The sequence below is a fragment of the Physella acuta genome, unplaced genomic scaffold (genome assembly GCF_028476545.2).
Source record: "Physella acuta isolate Inbredline_101_S28 unplaced genomic scaffold, ASM2847654v3 ptg000608l, whole genome shotgun sequence".
Taxonomy (NCBI): Eukaryota; Metazoa; Mollusca; class Gastropoda; family Physidae; genus Physella; species Physella acuta.
The window spans coordinates 651,883-675,904 of record NW_026732127.1 but is presented as its reverse complement, the minus strand read 5'-3'; the positions used below and the strand labels follow the sequence as shown (position 1 = coordinate 675,904).

Genomic DNA, 24,022 nt, shown 5'->3' with positions numbered 1-24,022 from the left:
CAACCCTCCACCCACAGTCCACCAACCCTCCACCAACCCTCCACCCACAGTCCACCAGCCCGCCACCAACCCTCCACCAACCCTCCACCAACCCTCCACCAACCCTCCACCCACAGTCTACCAACCCTCCACCAACCCTCCACCCACAGTCCACCAACCCTCCACCCACAGTCCACCAACCCTCCACCCACAGTCCACCAACCCTCCACCCACAGTCTACCAACCCTCCACCAACCCTCCACCCACAGTCCACCAACCCTCCACCCACAGTCCACCAACCCTCCACCCACAGTCTACCAACCCTCCACCCACAGTCTACCAACCCTCCACCCACAGTCCACCAACCCTCCACCCACAGTCTACCAACCCTCCACCCACAGTCTACCAACCCTCCACCCACAGTCCACCAACCCTCCACCCACAGTCCACCAACCCTCCACCCACAGTCTACCAACCCTCCACCCACAGTCCACCAACCCTCCACCCACAGTCCACCAACCCTCCACCCACAGTCCACCAACCCTCCACCCACAGTCCACCAACCCTCCACCCACAGTCCACCAACCCTCCACCCACAGTCCACCAACCCTCCACCCACAGTCCACCAACCCTCCACCCACAGTCTACCAACCCTCCACCCACAGTCCACCAACCCTCCACCCACAGTCCACCAACCCTCCACCCACAGTCTACCAACCCTCCACCCACAGTCCACCAACCCTCCACCCACAGTCTACCAACCCTCCACCCACAGTCCACCAACCCTCCACCCACAGTCCACCAACCCTCCACCCACAGTCTACCAACCCTCCACCCACAGTCCACCAGCCCGCCACCAACCCTCCACCAACCCTCCACCAACCCTCCACCAACCCTCCACCAACCCTCCACCCACAGTCTACCAACCCTCCACCAACCCTCCACCCACAGTCTACCAACCCTCCACCAACCCTCCACCCACAGTCTACCAACCCTCCACCAACCCTCCACCCACAGTCCACCAACCCTCCACCCACAGTCCACCAACCCTCCACCCACAGTCCACCAACCCTCTACCAACCCTCCACCCACAGTCCACCAGCCCGCCACCAACCCTCCACCCACAGTCTACCAACCCTCCACCCACAGTCCACCAACCCTCCACCCACAGTCCACCAACCCTCCACCCACAGTCCACCAACCCTCCACCCACAGTCCACCAACCCTCTACCAACCCTCCACCCACAGTCCACCAGCCCGCCACCAACCCTCCACCCACAGTCTACCAACCCTCCACCCACAGTCCACCAACCCTCCACCCACAGTCCACCAACCCTCCACCCACAGTCCACCAGCCCGCCACCAACCCTCCACCCACAGTCCACCAACCCTCCACCCACAGTCCACCAGCCCGCCACCAACCCTCCACCCACAGTCCACCAACCCGCCACCAACCCTCCACCCACAGTCCACCAACCCGCCACCAACCCTCCACCCACAGTCCACCAGCCCGCCACCAACCCTCCACCCACAGTCCACCAACCCGCCACCAACCCTCCACCCACAGTCCACCAACCCGCCACCAACCCTCCACCCACAGTCCACCAGCCCGCCACCAACCCTCCACCCACAGTCCACCAGCCCGCCACCAACCCTCCACCCACAGTCCACCAGCCCGCCACCAACCCTCCACCCACAGTCCACCAACCCGCCACCAACCCTCCACCCACAGTCCACCAACCCGCCACCAACCCTCCACCCACAGTCCACCAGCCCGCCACCAACCCTCCACCCACAGTCCACCAGCCCGCCACCAACCCTCCACCCACAGTCCACCAGCCCGCCACCAACCCTCCACCCACAGTCCACCAGCCCGCCACCAACCCTCCACCCACAGTCCACCAACCCTCCACCCACAGTCCACCAGCCCGCCACCAACCCTCCACCCACAGTCCACCAACCCGCCACCAACCCTCCACCCACAGTCCACCAACCCGCCACCAACCCTCCACCCACAGTCCACCAGCCCGCCACCAACCCTCCACCCACAGTCCACCAACCCGCCACCAACCCTCCACCCACAGTCCACCAACCCGCCACCAACCCTCCACCCACAGTCCACCAGCCCGCCACCAACCCTCCACCCACAGTCCACCAGCCCGCCACCAACCCTCCACCCACAGTCCACCAACCCTCCACCCACAGTCCACCAGCCCTCCACCCACAGTCCACCAACCCTCCACCCACAGTCCACCAGCCCGCCACCAACCCTCCACCCACAGTCCACCAACCCTCCACCCACAGTCCACCAGCCCGCCACCAACCCTCCACCCACAGTCTACCAACCCTCCACCCACAGTCCACCAACCCTCCACCCACAGTCCACCAGCCCGCCACCAACCCTCCACCCACAGTCTACCAACCCTCCACCCACAGTCTACCAACCCTCCACCAACCCTCCACCCACAGTCCACCAACCCTCCACCCACAGTCCACCAACCCTCCACCCACAGTCCACCAACCCTCCACCCATAGTCTACCAACCCTCCACCTACAGTCTACCAACCCTCCACCCACAGTCCACCAACCCTCCACCCACAGTCCACCAACCCTCCACCCACAGTCCACCAACCCTCCACCCACAGTCCACCAACCCTCCACCCACAGTCCACCAACCCTCCACCCACAGTCCACCAACCCTCCACCCACAGTCCACCAACCCTCCACCCACAGTCCACCAGCCCACCACCAACCCTCCACCCACAGTCCACCAACCCTCCACCCAGTCTACCAACCCTCCACCCGAATCGTCAGCCAACCATGCAGTATTATGACTTCATCGGTGCAGCTCAAGGTCAAGGTAACTTTTACATTTTTCAAATTACTATTTATAGAACTACCAGTTTCTGTGACCTCGGCATATAAAGGATATGTAGTGAGTACTATGCTCAGCTGCCTTTACTTTCACTAACGTGACTTAGGGGGTGGGGTACGGGGTAATGAATTGACGGTAACATCAATTGTCAAGCTAACTGTCCAGATCATTTAAGCGATTATTCGCTAACCAATTTAATTACATTTTCTTGACGTGCTAATGATTTGTTTTGCAACATCCGCAACTTTTGCACCAACAAAAGGAAGTATCAGGGTATCCCGGATTCTAGTCGAAGTGAATAAAAATCCCAAGTTTTTTTTAGCAAGCTGTGAAGTGTTGGAGTACTTAGCCACGCCACCACTCAGTGTCTAGTGGACTGGTGGTCTTGATTTTACACCAGTAGTTGGTCACACTACTCACACTAGGTTGTTGTAGTTCTCTGTTGGTTGGTTGTTGTCGCTACTGTTGTTGCTACTGTTGTTGTTTCCGCTGTTGTTGTTGTTGTTGCTGTTGTTACTGTTTCTGTTATTGTTTCTTCTGTTGTTGTTGCTGCTGTTGCTACTGTTGTTGTTTCTGTTGTTGTTGCTACTGTTGTTGTTGCTGCTGTTGTTGTTGTTGCTACTGTTGCTGTTGTTGTTGTTGTTGTTTCTGTTGTTGTTGCTACTGTTGTTGTTGCTACTGTTGTTATTGCTACTGTTGTTGTTGTTGTTGTTGTTGATGCTACTGTTGTTGTTGCTACTGTTGTTGTTGCTACTGTTGCTGTTGTTGCTACTGTTGTTGTTGCTGTGGTTGTTGCTGTTGACCTATCACGTCTACCACCCCCAGGCTATAGCCCCCTGGTACAATCGGTCAGTTACCTGGTCAGCTTGTATGAGTCACGGACTAAAGCTGTGGGATCGAGAACATCTGGGAAACTCAGCGCAAGTCAGCGTGCACGGTAAGTAGCACATTAGCTACATCGTTTCATTTATGTGTAGCACATTTGCTACATCGTTTCATTTATGTGTAGCACATTAGCTACATCGTTTAATTTATGTGTAGCACATTAGCTGCATCTTCAGGTGCATGTGTAGAAAATAAAAGCTGAATAAATTTTACTAACTGCATCTATAGTTGAATATATTTTACTAACTGCAGCTATAGTTGAATATATTTTACTAGCTGCAGCTATAGTTGAATATATTTTACTAGCTACAGCTATACTTTAATATATTTTACTAACTACAGCTATAGTTGAATATATTTTACTAACTGCAGCTATAGTTGTATATATTTTACTAGCTGCAGCTATAGTTGAATATATTTTACTAGTTGCAGCTATAGTTGAATATATTTTACTAGTTGCAGCTATAGTTGAATATATTTTACTAGCTGCAGCTATAGTTGAATATATTTTACTAGTTGCAGCTATAGTTGAATATAATTTACTAGCTGAAGCTATAGTTGAATATATTTTACCAACTGCAGCTATAGTTGAATATATTTTACTAGCTGCAGCTATACTTTAATATATTTTACTAACTGCTGCTATAGTTGAATATATTTTACTAACTGCTGCTATAGTTGAATATATTTTACTAACTGCAGCTATAGTTGAATATATTTTACTAACTGCAGCTATAGTTGAATATATTTTACTAGCCGCAGCTATACTTGAATACATTTTACTAGCTGCAGCTATAGTTGAACATATTTTACTAGCCGCAGCTATAGTTGAATATATTTTACTAGCTGCATCTATAGTTGAATATATTTTACTAGCTACAGTTGAATATATTTTACTAACTGCTGCTATAGTTGAATCTATTTTACTAGCTGCATCTATAGTTGAATATATTTTACTAGCTGCATCTATAGTTGAATATATTTTACTAGCTACAGTTGAATATATTTTACTAGCTGCAGCTATAGTTGAATATATTTTACTAGCTACAGTTGAATATATTTTACTAGCTGCAGCTATAGTTGAATATATTTTACTAGCTACAGTTGAATATATTTTACTAGCTGCAGCTATAGTTGAATATATTTTACTAGCTACAGTTGAATATATTTTACTAGCTGCAGCTATAGTTGAATATATTTTACTAGCTGCAGCTATAGTTGAACATATTTTACTAGCTGCAGCTATAGTTGAATATCTTTTACGTTTCCAGGTCGGAGCCAAGCTTGTATCCGGTGGGCAGAAAAAAACCGGAAGTAAGATTTGGTTTGATTACATTTTAATCAAACTTGTGCTGTCAGTGTGTTTTTAGTTCGAATTCAACGGGGAATTAATACACATTCTCAAAACGTAAAATTCCCGTGGAGGTGTTTTTAATGTTGGAACATGAGTATAACATTCCCCCCCCCCCCCCCCCATCGACCAAATGTATTGAATGATGGTTAGGTGTAACAAATATTGGGTGAACCAATTATAGACACCGCAAAACACCTTTATACCTATATCGATATCCATCTATTTATCTACCATTTTCTGTCCTCTATCTGTCTTGATATTATATATATATATATATATATATATATATATATATATATATATATATATATATATATATATATATATATATATATATATATATATATATATATAGATATATATATATATATATATATACATATATATATATATATATATATATATATATATATATATATATATATATATACTTTATTTACCTTTTGGGGCGTTAAATAAAACTTTTAAAATAGGTACGGTTGGCCGAGAAAGTTTGTTAAAAAAAGAATTAAGGGTAGTTAAAGTCAGTGATCCGTGTCCATTGTCCTAGATGTAAAACAATATGTGTACTTAGGTTGCAGATACTTGCGGTGTTAGATAACTCCAGGTATGTATGAGCTACATGTTGTCATACAGCTGTCTTAAATGTTGATGTCACGCTGTTGTCTTAACGTTGTGTATTGTGAGAATTGTGAGCGTACAACAGGGAAGTCAGATTTTCATTTCACGTTTCCATAGATGCCTAATCCAGGTGCATATGAATACTTTATAGCTGTTCTGCTTTTCAGGTACATACCGCATATAACTCTGTCCAGTAAGTATAGATTTCCTCTTTTATACAATCTAGATAAGAACGATATGCCATATCTTTATATATATATATATATATATATATATATATATATATATATATATATATATATATATTTACATACATGCATACACATACATACGTGTAGATTTCTTCTACTTAAAGTAAAAGTCGAGTACCTACTATGGAACGGAAGTCTGAACAAGATGATTCAGATAACGACGATTATCCCCAAATGACGTCACTCTACTCAATCAAACCCAACCTTGAACCCATGGAGGTCAAGCGTCGAGAGGTCATCAAAGGTCAGTCGCTTTTTGTTTTGTGTACCAATCAGTCCTGACTGAGTCAAGTTGATCAATGATGTGTATTTACGTTGACCAATGATGTGTATTTACTTTGACCAATGATGTGTATTTACGTTGACCAATGATGTGTATTTACTTTGACCAATGATGTGTATTTACGTTGACCAATGATGTGCATTTACTTTGACCTATGATGTGTATTTACTTTGACCAATGATGTGTATTTACGTTGACCAATGATGAGCCTTGATAACCTTGACCCCCAGAGATCCTGGAAACAGAGAGGACCCACGTCAAATGCTTGAGGGCCCTAGACCGACTGTTCCGTCAACCCATGCTGAGACAACAGGACGTCGTCGCTGGTTTGGCCAGGAAACTTTTCCCTCGCCTGCAGGAGCTGATGACGTGGCACGGTAGGTGGACGTCAGGACAGTAGGCGGTTGACGTCAGGACAGTAGGCGGTGGACGTCAGGACAGTTGGCGGTGGACGTCAGGACAGTTGGCGGTTGACGTCACATCATGACAGTAGGCGGTTGACGTCAGGACAGTAGGCGGTGGACGTCAGGACAGTTGGCGGTTGACGTCAGGACAGTAGGCGGTTGACGTCACATCATGACAGTAGGCGGTTGACGTCAGGACAGTAGGCGGTTGACGTCAGGACAGTAGGCTGTTGACGTCAGGACAGTAGGCGGTTGACGTCAGGACAGTAGGCGGTTGACGTCACATCATGACAGTAGGCGGTTGACGTCAGGACAGTAGGCGGTTGACGTCAGGACAGTAGGCTGTTGACGTCAGGACAGTAGGCGGTTGACGTCAGGACAGTAGGCGGTTGACGTCACATCATGACAGTAGGCGGTTGACGTCAGGACAGTAGGCGGTTGACGTCAGGACAGTAGGCTGTTGACGTCAGGACAGTAGGCGGTTGACGTCAGGACAGTAGGCGGTTGACGTCAGGACAGTAGGCGGTTGACGTCAGGACAGTAGGCGGTTGACGTCACATCAGGACAGTAGACTGTTAGACGTCAGGACAATAGACTTTTGACGTCAAGACAGTAGGCTGTTGACGTCAGGACAGTAGGCTGCTAACAAAACGGCAGCAACTGTTTATACAGTTGCAGCAGGCAGTTAACACTAAAATATGTCAAATAATTTTACATTTGTATTATTCCAATAAAAACTCAAATCTCTGGTAACCAAATTTTTGTTGTTTTTGCTGTCACTAGGAGCTTTTGTCACGGCCATCAGAGATTCAGTCAACACCGATGGTAGACAACCGGAAGTAGGCTGTGTCTTGTACAATTTGGTTAGGAATCTTAGTTGTATTTTAACTTGTAACTAGATTCTATATTCTAGATCTAGAGTCTAGATCTAGTCGAAGTGATCTAGATCTATACTAGATTTAGTTTATTTCTATTAGTAGATCTTACTAGGCTAGAGAATGTGTCTATTATTCAATCATCAGCAGCGGCTTAGCTGAAGATAGTCTTAAGTTTCAAGACCAAGATAGACCTCAGGCTAGGCATTAATGGACACCAGCGAGAAAAGTCTCAAAGGTATTTGAGAGGTGTATAAATTCATTAAAAAATCATGCACGGCGTAGTTACAATTAATATGGTTATAAAATCCTGCCTGTCTGGTTTTTTTCGGACTTTACTAAAGTTTGGATGTATTTGATGTTTATAATATTTTCGGTAACTAAATAAAAATTAAAAAAAAAGCAAAAACAATTTGGTTTTCACGTGTAATGGCGACATAAACATGGCATCCTGCTATTGGATAGGCTGCCATAGATTTTATTGTACACATTGTAAGCTAAAAATAGAAAACTAGGTCATGGGGTTTTAAATTTGCATTGTAATTTAAAAACTTGATCTGCAAAGTTTTGTAAACAAATAGTTATCGATTACTAAGTTACTGTTCAGCCAATCAATATTTGTCTTACGAAAGTGAAACATCCGGTTATAACTTAGGCTTGATGAAAATAAATAGAAATGTAGCCTTAAACTCAACAAATTATTTTCAAGTTCTCTGGATTTGCAACTTTTATAGCATTTATTCTAAGAATATAAAATTTCTAAATTAATTTTAGGCTTAAGTTTTTATTTTTTATTTTTTTTTACTGTCTAAATCTAAAAAAACACGTTTTTATTCCATGACAACAACATTATGGAAGGAATCTCGTCAACTCGCTCGCCTCCATTTAAGTAAAATTTAAGTTACAACTCTAGATCTAGATCTAGTTCTAGATTTAGATTTTAGATGGATCTAGAATCTAGAAATCTATAGTTCCAAAACCATAAAGAAAGCCAGCCACAATGTGACAATGGAAATAGATCTATATCAAATAAATAAATTGATTCAACATCAAATCATTAGATTCTCACTTGGCTAATTGAAGTAGATAGGCCCTATCTATCTATAGTCTATATTAATATTAGTTTATAAGTTTATAAGAATTATATATAATAAATTGACTTAGACATTAATTAGGTCATTAATCATTAAGTGAGTAGGCCTACTTAAAACTTAAAACATAATTGTTTTTTCCCTTAATGAAAACATTTCCATAAGGGAAGTTAATTCAAGTATTGGAATCTAGACAAGAATCACTTTGTTGTCTGATAATTAGTAAATTAGATAATTAGAGTTTTGGTTACTTTTTGTTTTTTAATTTTAAGATAATTGAACATGGAAAAGTTGCTGATCTAGGTCTTATTTTTCTAGCACACTATTATAAAAGTGTTATAGTAAATATCTCTTCTTACCAAAGTTTCAAGTAACCATCTATCATGTGCTAAAATGTATGAACATTTTATTGGAAGTTAATTATGAGAACTGTGAATAGACTGTGATGTAACGTTGATCTGTAGATACTGTACTGTAATATGTTTTTTTAGTCAACTTGTAACTAATACAATATGACTTGAATTATGTCAATGTGCTATTTTATGTTTACGTAAAGTTTGAAGGCACTTCAGGTGAAAAGTTGGGCCAAATATCCCTCGAGTTCATCAAAGATCAACAATTTGCTTTGGAGGATCTGAATATCTTGGTGAAAACAGATAAAAAGCTTCAAGAGTTCATTCAGGTAGGGATGGCAAGATGCAGCTGTAACTCATTCGTTAATTGGTTAATTAGAGTAGTACTGATAGACAGAGATTTAACGTCACATGTGACCGTCCTAGCTCACTTAGGGTGAAACACTGTGTCTACATAGATACATTTCTCTCTTAGTCGCTCTCTTTTTCTTTATATTTGTAAATATATATAATATATATATTTATATTTAGTTGTATATATACATAAAGCGAAAGACTTACATAGACATAAACACACATTGTTTATATAAATTCCAAGACTAAATAAAAAAATAAGAAGGATTGCTAAATTTCCAGACATCTTTCAGGAACTAAAATGACATAATGTTATGCACTTTTGAAAAGTTACATAAAAATAAAATGTATTATTTTCATGTAATTGAAGCAAATTGAATTGAACCCAAGATGCCAACGCAGACAGCTCAAAGATATGCTGGCTTGTCAGATGCAGAGATTGACCAAGTACCATCTTCTGATAAGCACTTTAATCAAGTACACACAGTGTAAGTATGGATTGCTCCACCCACAAGTTGGTCTGTGACTGTTCTATATGTTGGTCTGTGACTGTTCTATATGTTGGTCTGTGTCTGTTCTATATGTTGGTCTGTGTCTGTTCTATATGTTGGTCTGTGTCTGTTCTATATGTTGGTCTGTGTCTGTTCTATATGTTGGTCTGTGTCTGTTCTATATGTTGGTCTGTGTCTGTTCTATATGTTGGTCTGTGTCTGCTCTATATGTTGGTCTGTGTCTGTTCTATATGTTGGTCTGTGTCTGTTCTATATGTTGGTCTGTGTCTGTTCTATATGTTGGTCTGTGTCTGTTCTATATGTTGGTCTGTGTCTGTTCTATATGTTGGTCTGTGTCTGTTCTATATGTTGGTCTGTGTCTGCTCTATATGTTGGTCTGTGTCTGTTCTATATGTTGGTCTGTGTCTGTTCTATATGTTGGTCTGTGTCTGTTCTATATGTTGGTCTGTGTCTGTTCTATATGTTGGTCTGTGTCTGTTCTATATGTTGGTCTGTGTCTGTTCTATATGTTGGTCTGTGTCTGCTCTATATGTTGGTCTGTGTCTGTTCTATATGTTGGTCTGTGTCTGTTCTATATGTTGGTCTGTGTCTGTTCTATATGTTGGTCTGTGTCTGTTCTATATGTTGGTCTGTGTCTGTTCTATATGTTGGTCTGTGTCTGTTCTATATGTTGGTCTGTGTCTGTTCTATATGTTGGTCTGTGTCTGTTCTATATGTTGGTCTGTGTCTGTTCTATATGTTGGTCTGTGTCTGTTCTATATGTTGGTCTGTGTCTGTTCTATATGTTGGTCTGTGTCTGTTCTATATGTTGGTCTGTGTCTGTTCTATATGTTGGTCTGTGTCTGTTCTATATGTTGGTCTGTGTCTGTTCTATATGTTGGTCTGTGTCTGTTCTATATGTTGGTCTGTGTCTGTTCTATATGTTGGTCTGTGTCTGTTCTATATGTTGGTCTGTGTCTGTTCTATATGTTGGTCTGTGTCTGTTCTATATGTTGGTCTGTGTCTGTTCTATATGTTGGTCTGTGTGTGTTCTATAAACAGCCCCTATCAGAAATTCCAGTTGTCTGTCTACAGCCTCTACAGATGAGTCCAAGTACCTTGAATGCGCTGTCCAGCGATGTAAAGAAATTGTTGCACTGGTCAACAGTCAATTGCCTGATTTAACATCCTTCACCAAGCTGAGAGAAATCAAAAATAGATTGGAGAGACGTGACATTGATGCTGGCAATGTTCCAGAGTTATCTCATATAAAGGCAAGGAGTTGTCATCTTCTGATTTAAATAGTTGGTTGTCTCAACCAGCTGGCTATATCTACCATTTTAAAAATGTAAAGTAACATTAGTTCCCCTTTTAGACCTAAAGATCCATAGAACAGGTGAAGTAGAGCTCATGTGTTTCTTAACTCTTTGAGACCGTAACGATGCTCTCAACGGTTGACAGGTCGGCCTGCCATACCGTAACAACGCGCCCAGCTTCCAATAAATTGTCTCTATTTAATTCGTTGTTTTTGGAATCCAAGTTTTTAATCTTAAATCTAGGTCATGATAACGCTAGAGCGGCCATTTTTCATTGTATTTACTTCTTGTAGTTTTCACATTAGATTGATTTTGTATATTATAGAATTTTTTTTATAAAACATTTCGCAAAACAGCTTTTTTTTTTAACACTGCGGAATGCCGTTCAACGGCCGCGTCTAAATGTTTATGTCGCCACATTTTAAAATTAACTAACATTAAAGTATTTATACTCAGACTAATCCCATCCATGATTTTTGTAGAAAAATGGATGTAATTTCGTTTTCTATGAATAAGAACTCATGGAAAGTAATGCTTATCATTAGTTTTCCAGACAGAAGCGTATTTTTTGCCTGAAAACATCAACTCTTTATTTTTCCTTCTTTAAACCTAAGTAATTATCTTTCTTTAATAAATAGTTAAAATTGATATCAGTGTGTAGGGCATTTTCTTTTTCTCTACAGACCCTGGACCTAGTGAGGGAGAACTTAACACATGATGGTCACATGACATGGATACGTCACACACACCAGCCACTGGAGCTACTGGCTCTGTTGATGGGGGACAAGATGGTCCTGCTGCAGGTGTATAGAGACAAGTGGGTGGTCACTCATGTCCTCTTGTGTCCTGTTGGGTCCTGTCATGTCCTGTTGGGTCCTATCATGTCCTCTTGGGTCCTGCTGGGTCCTATCATGTCCTGTTGGGTCCTATCATGTCCTGTTGGGTCCTATCATGTCCTGTTGGGTCCTATCATGTCCTGCTGTGTCCCATCATGTCCTGTTGGGTCCTATCATGTCCTGTGGGTCCTATCATGTCCTCTTGTGTCCTGCTGTGTTTTATCATGTCCTGTTGGCTCCTAACATGTCCTCTTAGGTCCTGTTGGGTCCTATCATGTTCTGTGGGTCCTATCATGTTCTGTGGGTCCTATCATGTCCTGTTGGGTCCTATCATGTCCTGTGTTTAGAAGTCCAGCAGGACCACTTTAATTCCTCCCACACTGCGTTAACTGTCCAACTGTAATATGTGAAGGTTTTTTTTGTTTGGAGATTTCAGATTCAAACTGTTAGTGTAGGTACATAGTGTGTAATCGCTGTTATGTGTTGTGTAATTACAATGTATGTTTTGTATAATTACATTTATGTATTGTATAATTGCAGGTATGTGTTGTGCAATTAAAATGTATGTTTTTTATGTTAAGTAAATAAAGGTATCTTTTGTGTAATTACAGGTAAATGTTGTGTATTTACAGGTAAATGTTGTGTATTTACAGGTAAATGTTGTGTATTTACAGGTAAATGTTGTGTATTTACAGGTAAATGTTGTGTATTTACAGGTAAATGTTGTGTATTTACAGGTAAATGTTGTGTATTTACAGGTAAATGTTGTGTATTTACAGGTTAATGTTGTGTATTTACAGGTAAATGTTGTGTATTTACAGGTAAATGTTGTGTATTTACAGGTAAATGTTGTGTATTTACAGGTAAATGTTGTGTATTTACAGGTAAATGTTGTGTATTTACAGGTAAATGTTGTGTATTTACAGGTAAATGTTGTGTATTTACAGGTAAATGTTGTGTATTTACAGGTAAATGTTGTGTATTTACAGGTAAATGTTGTGTATTTACAGGTAAATGTTGTGTATTTACAGGTTAATGTTGTGTATTTACAGGTAAATGTTGTGTATTTACAGGTAAATGTTGTGTATTTACAGGTAAATGTTGTGTATTTACAGGTATTTATTGAAATGTCATCAAGATATAGTCAATGGCCTCAAGACCTTATATTATCCTGTGTTGGTGGCCGAAAAACTTTTGGCCAAGGTATCAGCTGCAGGTTTGGCCATTTTCTTTCTTTTAATTGAATTGTGTTGCTTTTTACAAGCTTTTATTTAACTCTCTGTCTCTGTCTGTCGTAAGTCTAGATAGAAACGCCCAAACAAAATTTTGGACACTTCTAACTGACAGATTTGTTTCAACGATGGCACGTGGGTCAAGACATGAAGACAATGCAACATGACATTAAATTTGACTTAATGGTTTGGCCTGATTAATTTTTTATGAATAAATTAAAATTGTGTCCAAATTAGTAGGCTTTCTCATCAAACTATTCCGCACTATTAGACACGTCATCACGTTCATTTGGTGCGCATGGTTTTTAGTCATGCAACTCTATTGTAAATTTTGAAAATTCAAAGTACTGAAAAAAAATTCCAAAAAAAAAAGTTTTAATAACAAGCTTTTATGTAATAATGCACTAAAAAGTAGAAAATAAATTATACACTACTATTTAAATAGCTATAAAGAAAAGCGTAGGTCTCTTCCTAAATATTAGTAAAGGCATCCAAAGATATTAAAGTGACTCACACAATTCCATATAGTTATTTAAATAGTATTGTATATTTTATTTACTAATTTTTAGTGCATTATTACTTAAAAGCTTGATGTTAAAACGTTTTTTATGAAATTTTTTCTAACTGTATCTAGTGCTTACATGTCATGTTTAAGCTGTTATCAATACATGTCCTATAACAATCAATGTACTCATGATTGCATACCCTCAAGATATACTTTTTGATACAATTTTGATCTATATGGGAACTTCATCATACTTAGTGAAAGCTAGGATTTTATTAAGTGTAAATATTTTTGTTTACTTCTCAGACAAAACCACTTTAAATTTATAAACCAAAATCTGGTGTATTCCCCTAAACAAAACACAGGTTTAGTTTACAAACAACATCCCATTGTATTCTCCTCATTTTTTCTGGTGTACATTCCCCAATCCAAACCACATTTTTTCTGTTGTACATTCCTCAGACAAAACCACATATTTTATGATGTACATTCCTCAGACAAAACCACATTTTTTTATGATGTACATTCCTCAGACGAAACCACATTTTTTATGATGTACATTCCTCAGACAAAACCACATTTTTTATGATGTACATTCCTCAGACAAAACCACATTTTTTCTGTTGTACATTCCCCAGACAAAACCACATTTTTTATGATGTACATTCCTCAGACGAAACATTTTTTATGATGTACATTCCTCAGACAAAACCACATTTTTTATGATGTACATTCCTCAGACAAAACCACATTTTTTATGTTGTACATTCCCCAGACAAAACCACATATTTTATGATGTACATTCCCCAGACAAAACCACATATTTTATGATGTACATTCCTCAGACAAAACCACATTTTTTATGATGTACATTCCTCAGACAAAACCACATTTTTTCTGTTGTACATTCCCCAGACAAAACCACATATTTTATGATGTACATTCCCCAGACAAAATCACATATTTTATGATGTACATTCCTCAGACAAAACCACATATTTTATGATGTACATTCCTCAGACAAAACCACATTTTTTCTAGTGTACATGTCGCAGTTGAGGCCCCTTTTGTTTGAGCTAAAAACTGAATCACAACAGTCACGTGACCGGTTAGTTTTTGTATATCATTGTCTCACGTGACCGGTTAGTTTTGTATATCATTGTCTCACGTGACTGGTTAGTTTTGTATATCATTGTCTCACGTGACAGTTTAGGTTTTGTATATCATTGTCTCACGTGACCGGTTAGTTTTGTATATCATTGTCTCACGTGACCGGTTAGGTTTTGTATATCATTGTCACATGACATAACTTTATTTACCTAATCTAACATTTAAAAAAATTCTGATAGCTAACTTTTGATTTTCTTTAGCAATACAACTTAAACTTATTTAATAAATCTAACAATGTTCTATAATTGTGGTTACCTTATTTTTGAGTTGTAATTACTTGGTTATTTCCCTTAGGTGGTGTGGCTTGATCAATGAACAGTCAGAAAAAATGAAACTTAAAAAAAGTTTCAACACTAAGTAAGCCATATCTTAACTGTCTTTGCCCTGGAATCATGGCTCACATATCTCATACGTTTTAGATCAATGGGAAAGTGATAAGTTTAATATTTGTTCTTTGTCCTAGATGCATGGCTCACGTATCTCATACATGTTAGATCAGTTTAAAAGTGATACGTTTAATATTTGCTACAACAATGAATGTCTCAAGTTTATCCAACTATTTTTGTCTAGAAGATATATTCTCTTTATCTATTTATGTAGTCTAGAAGATGTATTCTGATCTATTTAGGTAGTCTAGAAGATGCATTCTGTTTATCTATTTATGTAGTCTACAATATGTATTCTGCATAATGGAGCAAACCAAGGATGATTTGAATTTTTTCATCAGACAAAAAACATCAGATATGGATCTGGATGTAATAGATGGACCATATGATGTCACTGATGGACTGATGGATGACAGTGATGGACTGATGGATGACAGTGATGAACTGATGCAGGCTACTGATATGCTTGACCAGATGTTCAACTACCCCCTGCCCAAAACTGACTCCCCTCTACAATCTTTATTAGGTAACTAACTGAAAAATCTTGATTAGGTAACATAAAGTATAATCTTGATTAGGTAACACAAACGATAATCTTGATTAGGTAACACAAAGTATAATCTTGATTAGGTAACACAAAGTATAATCTTGATTAGGTAACACAAACGATAATCTTGATTAGGTAACACAAAGTATAATCTTGATTAGGTAACACAAAGTATAATCTTGATTAGGTAACACAAACGATAATCTTGATTAGGTAACACAAACGATAATCTTGATTAGGTAACACAAACGATAATCTTGATTAGGTAACACAAAGTATAATCTTGATTAGGTAACACAAACGATAATCTTGATTAGGTAACACAAAGTATAATCTTGATTAGGTAACACAAACGATAATCTTGATTAGGTAACACAAACAATAATCTTGATTAGGTAACACAAAGTATAATCTTGATTAGGTAACACAAACGATAATCTTGATTCGGTAACACAAAGTATAATCTTGATTAGGTAACACAAACGATAATCTTGATTAGGTAACACAAAGTATAATCTTGATTAGGTAACACAAACGATAATCTTGATTAGGTAACACAAAGTATAATCTTGATTAGGTAACACAAAGTATAATCTTGATTAGGTAACACAAAGTATAATCTTGATTAGGTAACACAAACGATAATCTTGATTAGGTAACACTAAGTATAATCTTGATTAGGTAACACAAACGATAATCTTGATTAGGTAACACAAACGATAATCTTGATTAGGTAACACAAACGATAATCTTGATTAGGTAACACAAAGTATAATCTTGATTAGGTAACACAAACGATAATCTTGATTCGGTAACACAAAGTATAATCTTGATTAGGTAACACAAACGATAATCTTGATTAGGTAACACAAAGTATAATCTTGATTAGGTAACACAAACGATAATCTTGATTAGGTAACACAAAGTATAATCTTGATTAGGTAACACAAAGTATAATCTTGATTAGGTAACACAAAGTATAATCTTGATTAGGTAACACAAAGTATAATCTTGATTAGGTAACACAAAGTATAATCTTGATTAGGTAACACAAAGTATAATCTTGATTAGGTAACACAAACGATAATCTTGATTAGGTAACACAAACGATAATCTTGATTAGGTAACACAAAGTATAATCTTGATTAGGTAACACAAACGATAATCTTGATTAGGTAACACAAAGTGTAATCTTGATTAGGTAATACAGATATTGTAAATTGGTTTGCATCCAACATAATCGCGCGCGGAAATATCATACATGGCTTTGTTTCGGTCAGCCGCTTTGGACGCCATTTCAGCTGCTCGTCCATATGCCGACTTCAGTTGGGTTTTTAGTCTTTGTATATATTGTGTCGGTGTTCACTGTTTCTTCCCTCCCACAACGACCCCAAAAGCAAAATCGATGAGCAGCCCTGGAGGATGACCGAAGAAAAGGCAATATGGGCTGTAACGTCTACTTAAATAAATACAGCTATTGTATGCATTTACTACAGCCGGTAGATTTTTCCTACAAGTCGCCTTCTTGTCCTCCTTGAGACTTCTGTTCATTAACGTCCTATTCCAACATGTGACTGAGTTTCCACCGGGGTGGTAAACCTTAATTTAGCCACATTTATAGTCCAATTATAAACCTTAATTTAGCCACATTTATAGTCCAATTATAAACCTTAATTTAGCCACAGTTCTAGTCCAATTATAAACCTTAATTTAGCCACATTTATAGTCCAATTATAAACCTTAATTTAGCCACATTTATAGTCCAATTATAAACCTTAATTTAGCCACAGTTCTAGTCCAATTATAAACCTTAATTTAGCCACATTTATAGTCCAATTATAAACCTTAATTTAGCAACATTTATAGCCCAATTATAAACATTCATTAAACCACATTTATAGCTCAATTATAAACCTTTATTAAACCACATTTATATCCCAATTATAAACCTTCATTAAACCACATTTATAGCCCAATTATAAACCTTTATTAAACCACATTTATAGCCCAATTATAAACTTTAAGTAAACAACATTTATAGCCCAATTATAAACCTTTATTAAACCACATTTATAGCCCTATTATAAACCTTCATTAAACCACATTTATAGCCCTATTTTAACCTTAATTATACCACATTTATAACCCAATTATAAATCTTCATTAAGCCATACTTTAGCACAATAACAAACCTTTATTAAGCTATTTTTATAATCCAAGAACACAGCTTCAGTCATTATAGTTACATTAGAAAAGCTTGCAGTAAATACAATATTTTCCAGTATCATATAGGCTACTCAGTGTAAAGAACTAAAGTAAATATTTTCCAGCCTCACATACCCAGGCTACAGAACTGCAGACTGCCATGAAACATTGTCTACAGATACTGAGCCAGGTGAATCTTGACCCCACCTGTGGCACACACACCCAGAAGGTGAAGGTCATACAAGACCAGATGATTCACTTCCAGGTGGAGCTGATGGCAGACCCAGCCCTGACGCTTATCCAAGTTGGTCTTTTTTGTAGTGCTTTGTTGGTCTTTTTTGTAGTGCTTTGTTGGTCTTTTTGTAGTGCTTTGTTGGTCTTTTTTGTAGTGCTTTGTTGGTCTTTTTTGTAGTGCTTTGTTGGTCTTTTTTGTAGTGCTTTGTTGGTCTTTTTTGTAGTGCTTTGTTGGTCTTTTTTGTAGTGCTTTGTTGGTCTTTTTTGTAGTGCTTTGTTGGTCTTTTTTGTAGTGCTTTGTTGGTCTTTTTTGTAGTGCTCTGTTGGTCTTTTTTGTAGTGCTTTGTTGGTCTTTTTTGTAGTGCTTTGTTTGTCTTTTTTGTAGTGCCTTGTTGGTCTTTTTTGTAGTGCTTTGTTGGTCTTTTTGTAGTGCTTTGTTGGTCTTTTTTGTAGTGCTCTGTTGGCCTTTTTTGTAGTGCTTTGTTGGCCTTTTTTGTAGTGCTTTGTTGGTCTTTTTTGTAGTGCTTTGTTGGTCTTTTTGTAGTGCTTTGTTGGTCTTTTTTGTAGTGCTTTGTTGGTCTTTTTTGTAGTGCTCTGTTGGTCTTTTTTGTAGTGCTCTGTTGGTCTTTTTTGTAGTGCTTTGTTGGTCTTTTTTGTAGTGCTTTGTTGGTCTTTTTTGTAGTGCTTTGTTGGTCTTTTTTTGTAGTGCTTTGTTGGTCTTTTTTGTAGTGCTCTGTTGGTCTTTTTTGTAGTGCTTTGTTGGTCTTTTTTGTAGTGCTTTGTTGGTCTTTTTTGTAGTGCCTTGTTGGTCTTTTTTGTAGTGCTTTGTTGGTCTTTTTGTAGTGCTTTGTTGGTCTTTTTTGTAGTGCTTTGTTGGTCTTTTTTGTAGTGCCTTGTTGGTCTTTTTTGTAGTGCTTTGTTGGTCTTTTTGTAGTGCTTTGTTGGTCTTTTTTGTAGTGCTCTGTTGGTCTTTTTTGTAGTGCCTTGTTGGTCTTTTTTCTAAACAACAATAGAAACAAACTTTACATCTAGTTGTAAGAGAGAGCTTGTGTTTCAGAGCCTGCAGGCCACAGATCTGGTTTTTGAGGGCAGCTTGACCTGGAGTCTTGTGAGTGGACACCCAGTGGAATTGTGGGTCATGTTGTTCCAGGACAGACTGGTGCTGCTTCACACAGAGGAGGGAGGGTGAGTGGTGGGGGTAGGGAGGGTGAGTGGTGGGGGTAGGCAGGGTGAGTGGTGGGGGTAGGCAGGGTGAGTGGTGGGGGTAGGGAGGGTGAGTGGTGGGGGTAGGCAGGGTGAGTGGTGGGGGTAGGGAGGGTGAGTGGGGGGGGTAGGGAGGGTGAGTGGTGGGGGTAGGCAGGGTGAGTGGTGGGGGTAGGGAGGGTGAGTGGTGGGGGTAGGGAGGGTGAGTGGTGGGGGTAGGCAGGGTGAGTGGTGGGGGTAGGGAGGGTGAGTGGGGGGGGGGGGTAGGGAGGGTGAGTGGTGGGGGTAGGGAGGGTGAGTGGTGGGGGTAGGGAGGGTGAGTGGTGGGGTAGGCAGGGTGAGTGGTGGGGGTAGGCAGGGTGAGTGGTGGGGGTAGGGAGGGTGAGTGGTGGGGGTAGGCAGGTTGGGGGTAGGTAGGGTGAGTGGTGGGGGTAGGGAGGGTGAGTGGTGGGGGTAGGGAGGGTGAGTGGTGGGGGTAGGGAGGGTGAGTGGTGGGGGTAGGGAGGGTGAGTGGTGGGGGTAGGCAGGGTGAGTGGTGGGGGTAGGCAGGGTGAGTGGTGGGGGTAGGGAGGGTGAGTGGTGGGGGTAGGGAGGGTGAGTGGTGGGGGTAGGCAGGGTGAGTGGTGGGGGTAGGGAGGGTGAGTGGTGGGGGTAGGCAGGGTGAGTGGTGGGGGTAGGGAGGGTGAGTGGTGGGGGTAGGCAGGGTGAGTGGTGGGGGTAGGCAGGGTGAGTGGTGGGGGTTCGGGAGGGTGAGTGGTGGGGGTAGGGAGGGTGAGTGGTGGGGGTAGGGAGGGTGAGTGGTGGGGGTAGGGAGGGTGAGTGGTGGGGCTAGGGAGGGTGAGTGGTGGGGGTAGGGAGGGTGAGTGGTGGGGGTAGGGAGGGTGAGTGGTGGGGGTAGGGAGGGTGAGTGGTGGGGGTAGGCAGGGTGAGTGGTGGGGGTAGGCAGGGTGAGTGGGGGGGGGGGGGTAGGGAGGGTGAGTGGTGGGGGTAGGCAGGGTGAGTGGTGGGGGTAGGGAGGGTGAGTGGTGGGGGTAGGGAGGGTGAGTGGTGGGGGTAGGGAGGGTGAGTGGTGGGGGTAGGCAGGGTGAGTGGTGGGGGTAGGCAGGGTGAGTGGTGGGGGTAGGGAGGGTGAGTGGTGGGGGTAGGGAGGGTGAGTGGTGGGGGTAGGCAGGGTGAGTGGTGGGGGTAGGCAGGGTGAGTGGTGGGGGTAGGGAGGGTGAGTGGTGGGGGTAGGGAGGGTGAGTGGTGGGGGTAGGCAGGGTGAGTGGTGGGGGTAGGGAGGGTGAGTGGTGGGGGTAGGGAGGGTGAGTGGTGGGGGTAGGCAGGGTGAGTGGTGGGGGTAGGGAGGGTGAGTGGTGGGGGTAGGCAGGGTGAGTGGTGGGGGTAGGCAGGGTGAGTGGTGGGGGTAGGGAGGGTGAGTGGTGGGGGTAGGGAGGGTGAGTGGTGGGGGTAGGGAGGGTGAGTGGTGGGGGTAGGCAGGGTGAGTGGTGGGGGTAGGCAGGGTGAGTGGGGGGGGGGGGGGGGGGTAGGGAGGGTGAGTGGTGGGGGTAGGGAGGGTGAGTGGTGGGGGTAGGGAGGGTGAGTGGTGGGGGTAGGCAGGGTGAGTGGTGGGGGTAGGGAGGGTGAGTGGTGGGGGTAGGGAGGGTGAGTGGTGGGGGTAGGGAGGGTGAGTGGTGGGGGTAGGGAGGGTGAGTGGTGGGGGTAGGCAGGGTGAGTGGTGGGGGTAGGGAGGGTGAGTGGTGGGGGTAGGCAGGGTGAGTGGTGGGGGTAGGGAGGGTGAGTGGTGGGGGTAGGCAGGGTGAGTGGTGGGGGTAGGCAGGGTGAGTGGTGGGGGTAGGGAGGGTGAGTGGTGGGGGTAGGCAGGGTGAGTGGTGGGGGTAGGGAGGGTGAGTGGTGGGGGTAGGCAGGGTGAGTGGTGGGGGTAGGCAGGGTGAGTGGTGGGGGTAGGTTAAAGAATCCCAGGTTAAAGTGATCCCATGTTTGAATCAAGATTTATAAAAAGTAGTTAACAACTTAGCCATCACCTCCGCTCCACTGACCACTCTACTCCACCTGTACGACAGGTATGTCCTCAAGTCACATGTGTCAGGTGAGCAAGTCATCCATCCAGTGCTGGAGAGGAATCATTTATTTGCCCAGACTTTAGCTTCAGGTACGTCTCAAAGTTTCAGCAATTGTAGCTTTGTTACAGACAATTTTATTACAGTTATTTAGGAAAGGGGTTAAATTTAGATAAGATTTTACATGTTTGATTTTGGGTGATTATTCATCTGTTAAATTTAGATGAGATTTTACCTGTTTGATTGTGGGTGATTATTCATCTGTTAAATTTAGATAAGATTTTACCTGTTTGATTGTGGGTGATTATTGATCTGTTAAATTTAGATGAGATTTTACCTGTTTGATTGTCGGTGATTATTCATCTGTTAAATTTAGATGAGATTTTACCTGTTTGATTGTGGGTGATTATTCATCTGTTAAATTTAGATAAGATTTTACCTGTTTGATTGTGGGTGATTATTGATCTGTATTTCCCCAGATAGCACAAGTTTCTTTGTAGTATCTACATCTGGGAGAAGTGAAGTATCTGAAAGAAGTCCTCAGCTATTTGAGTTCTCAGCACCTTCTACAGAACTCTGTCAGAAGTAAACACATTTTTACAAGCTTTTATTTCGTTTGCAATGTCTGTTTGTGAGTTTGTGGCAAATCTTGGAACGTAATTTTGACCCACTTCTAATGCATCAATTTCATTCAATCTTTCTAGATACTTTCCACTTCAATGACCATACAAGTCTATCTATTTTTTAAATTCAAATAGATGTTTAATTAGTCATATAAAATTAATTAGATGGTTTTGAAATTAAGGGGAGATAACATAATTAAATCACTGAATAGATTACTATATTTGATAACAGAAGGGGAGATAACTAGCTAGAATGTGATCACGAGAATTTTTACAATAGCTGGTCGGTCTAGTGAAGGCTATTTAGTGAAGATAATAAGGTTTTTTAAACTATTTGAAACTAAGGGGAGGTAACAAAACTGTTGGTCTGTAGTGTATAGTACGGTCACGGACGGCTGCTTTCACGCGGCTGATAAACATCTTGCACATATTGCGAGCTACTGGTGGTTTTTAAAACAAATATTTTTTGTCTTGTCGACTTCATAAATTAGAAATCATTAAAAAGTAGAAAATAAAACACTTAGAAATAAAACAAATATAAAAAACCTTTATAGCAACAAGTTTTAAAATGTACTGAAAATAAGATAATGAAATTAATTTGCTTTCTTTAATAAAAGCTTTGGCTGCTCATGAGATGTTTTACATATTTTAGTGACAAAACCTTTGATTAAAGATTGCAAATTAGTTTTATTTTCTTATTTTCAGTGCATTTAAAGCTTCTTGCTGTAAATTATTTTTTATATTTGTTTGATTTATTTGTCAACTCTTTGGTAGCATTGTTTAGTCCAAATTGATTGATTAGTTTTTAACCTAAGTAATTATACACTAACAGTTGAGTTAAATAATATATAATTAGGCCTATCAGAAAACGTTTGTAAAACTTTACTTTTGATTGGCTAATTAGGTGGTGCCAGCTAATTAACAACACCTCAGTGGAGGAAGTCACGACACAGCTCTGGTATCAAGAAGTGGTTCAAGACAGCGATGAAGAGGTTCAAGACAGCAGTCTAGTGGTTCAAGACAGCAGCTAAATGTCACAAAACAGCAGTCAGATGTCACAAAAAAGCAGCCAAATGTCACAAAACAGTAGTCAAATGTCACAAAACAGCAGTCAGATGTCACAAAACAGCAGTCAAATGTCACAAAACAGCAGTCAAATGTCACAAGACAGCAGTCAAATGTCAAAAAACAGCTGTCAAATATGAAACAAGAAGTCTACAGAGCACCTGGAAAACAAGAAAAAAATTGTTTTTAAATCTGCTCTAAAACATTAAAAAACTAATGTCTGCTTTCTCATGGGATTTTGGTTTGGATTATGACATTAATCATTAAGGTAGTTGATGACTTGGTGACATATTGCACACACATTAATTTGATTAAGGTAGTTGATGATTTGATGACATATTATACAGACATTAATTTGATTAAGGTATTTGATGACATTGTACAGATGTCATCAAGTCTACTATGAATTTTTTTAAAAATGTATGTGAGCGTACAGTGTAGAATAACAATTTGAACTTCCAATATATGAAAGACACAATAATAAACAAAATTAATAAACAATTAACAAGATTTGAAAGTAGGTCAACATCAGAAAATATAAAATTAAAATTCTCATCAGCATGTCTGGATTGGTACATGTCATTCAGGAAGTTAGTTTGTAAAACATACCAGGGGTTCTAACTCGTGTGTAAATATTCCACCTAGCAAGCCTGTAAAAAATACCAGGGGTTCTAACTCGTGTGTAAATATTCCACCTGGCAAGCCTGTAAAACATACCAGGGGTTCTAACTCGTGTGTAAATATTCCACCTAGCAAGCCTGTAAAAAATACCAGGGGTTCTAACTCTTGTGTAAATATTCCACCTGGCAAGCCTGTAAAACATA

At 41.0% G+C, this 24,022-nt stretch overlaps 1 protein-coding gene across 1 annotated transcript; it reads left to right on the top strand.

The window, feature by feature from the left end:
* The first annotated feature begins 2,753 nt into the window (after nucleotides 1–2,753).
* LOC131947825 (rho guanine nucleotide exchange factor 1) lies at nucleotides 2,754–23,423 on the top strand. The gene is made up of 20 exons (XM_059309162.1): nucleotides 2,754–2,839; nucleotides 3,680–3,791; nucleotides 5,011–5,053; nucleotides 5,882–5,907; nucleotides 6,070–6,209; nucleotides 6,479–6,625; nucleotides 7,436–7,515; nucleotides 9,175–9,300; nucleotides 9,696–9,813; nucleotides 10,912–11,090; nucleotides 11,816–11,949; nucleotides 13,084–13,184; nucleotides 14,726–14,813; nucleotides 15,170–15,232; nucleotides 15,603–15,787; nucleotides 18,139–18,317; nucleotides 19,305–19,432; nucleotides 21,514–21,602; nucleotides 21,990–22,095; nucleotides 23,038–23,423. The coding sequence occupies exons 1-20, from the start codon at nucleotides 2,800–2,802 to the stop codon at nucleotides 23,162–23,164; spliced, it is 2,211 nt and encodes a 736-aa protein (XP_059165145.1). The 5' UTR covers nucleotides 2,754–2,799; the 3' UTR covers nucleotides 23,165–23,423.
* Nucleotides 23,424–24,022: the final 599 nt, after the last annotated feature.

Coding starts and splice junctions, on each gene's coding strand:
- LOC131947825 (XM_059309162.1), top strand. CDS start 2,800: ATGCAGTATTATGACTTCATCGGTGCAGCTCAAGGTCAAG. Junction 2,840..3,679: donor CGGTGCAGCTCAAGGTCAAG/GTAACTTTTACA, acceptor TACCACCCCCAG/GCTATAGCCCCCTGGTACAA. Junction 5,054..5,881: donor TGGGCAGAAAAAAACCGGAA/GTAAGATTTGGT, acceptor TCTGCTTTTCAG/GTACATACCGCATATAACTC.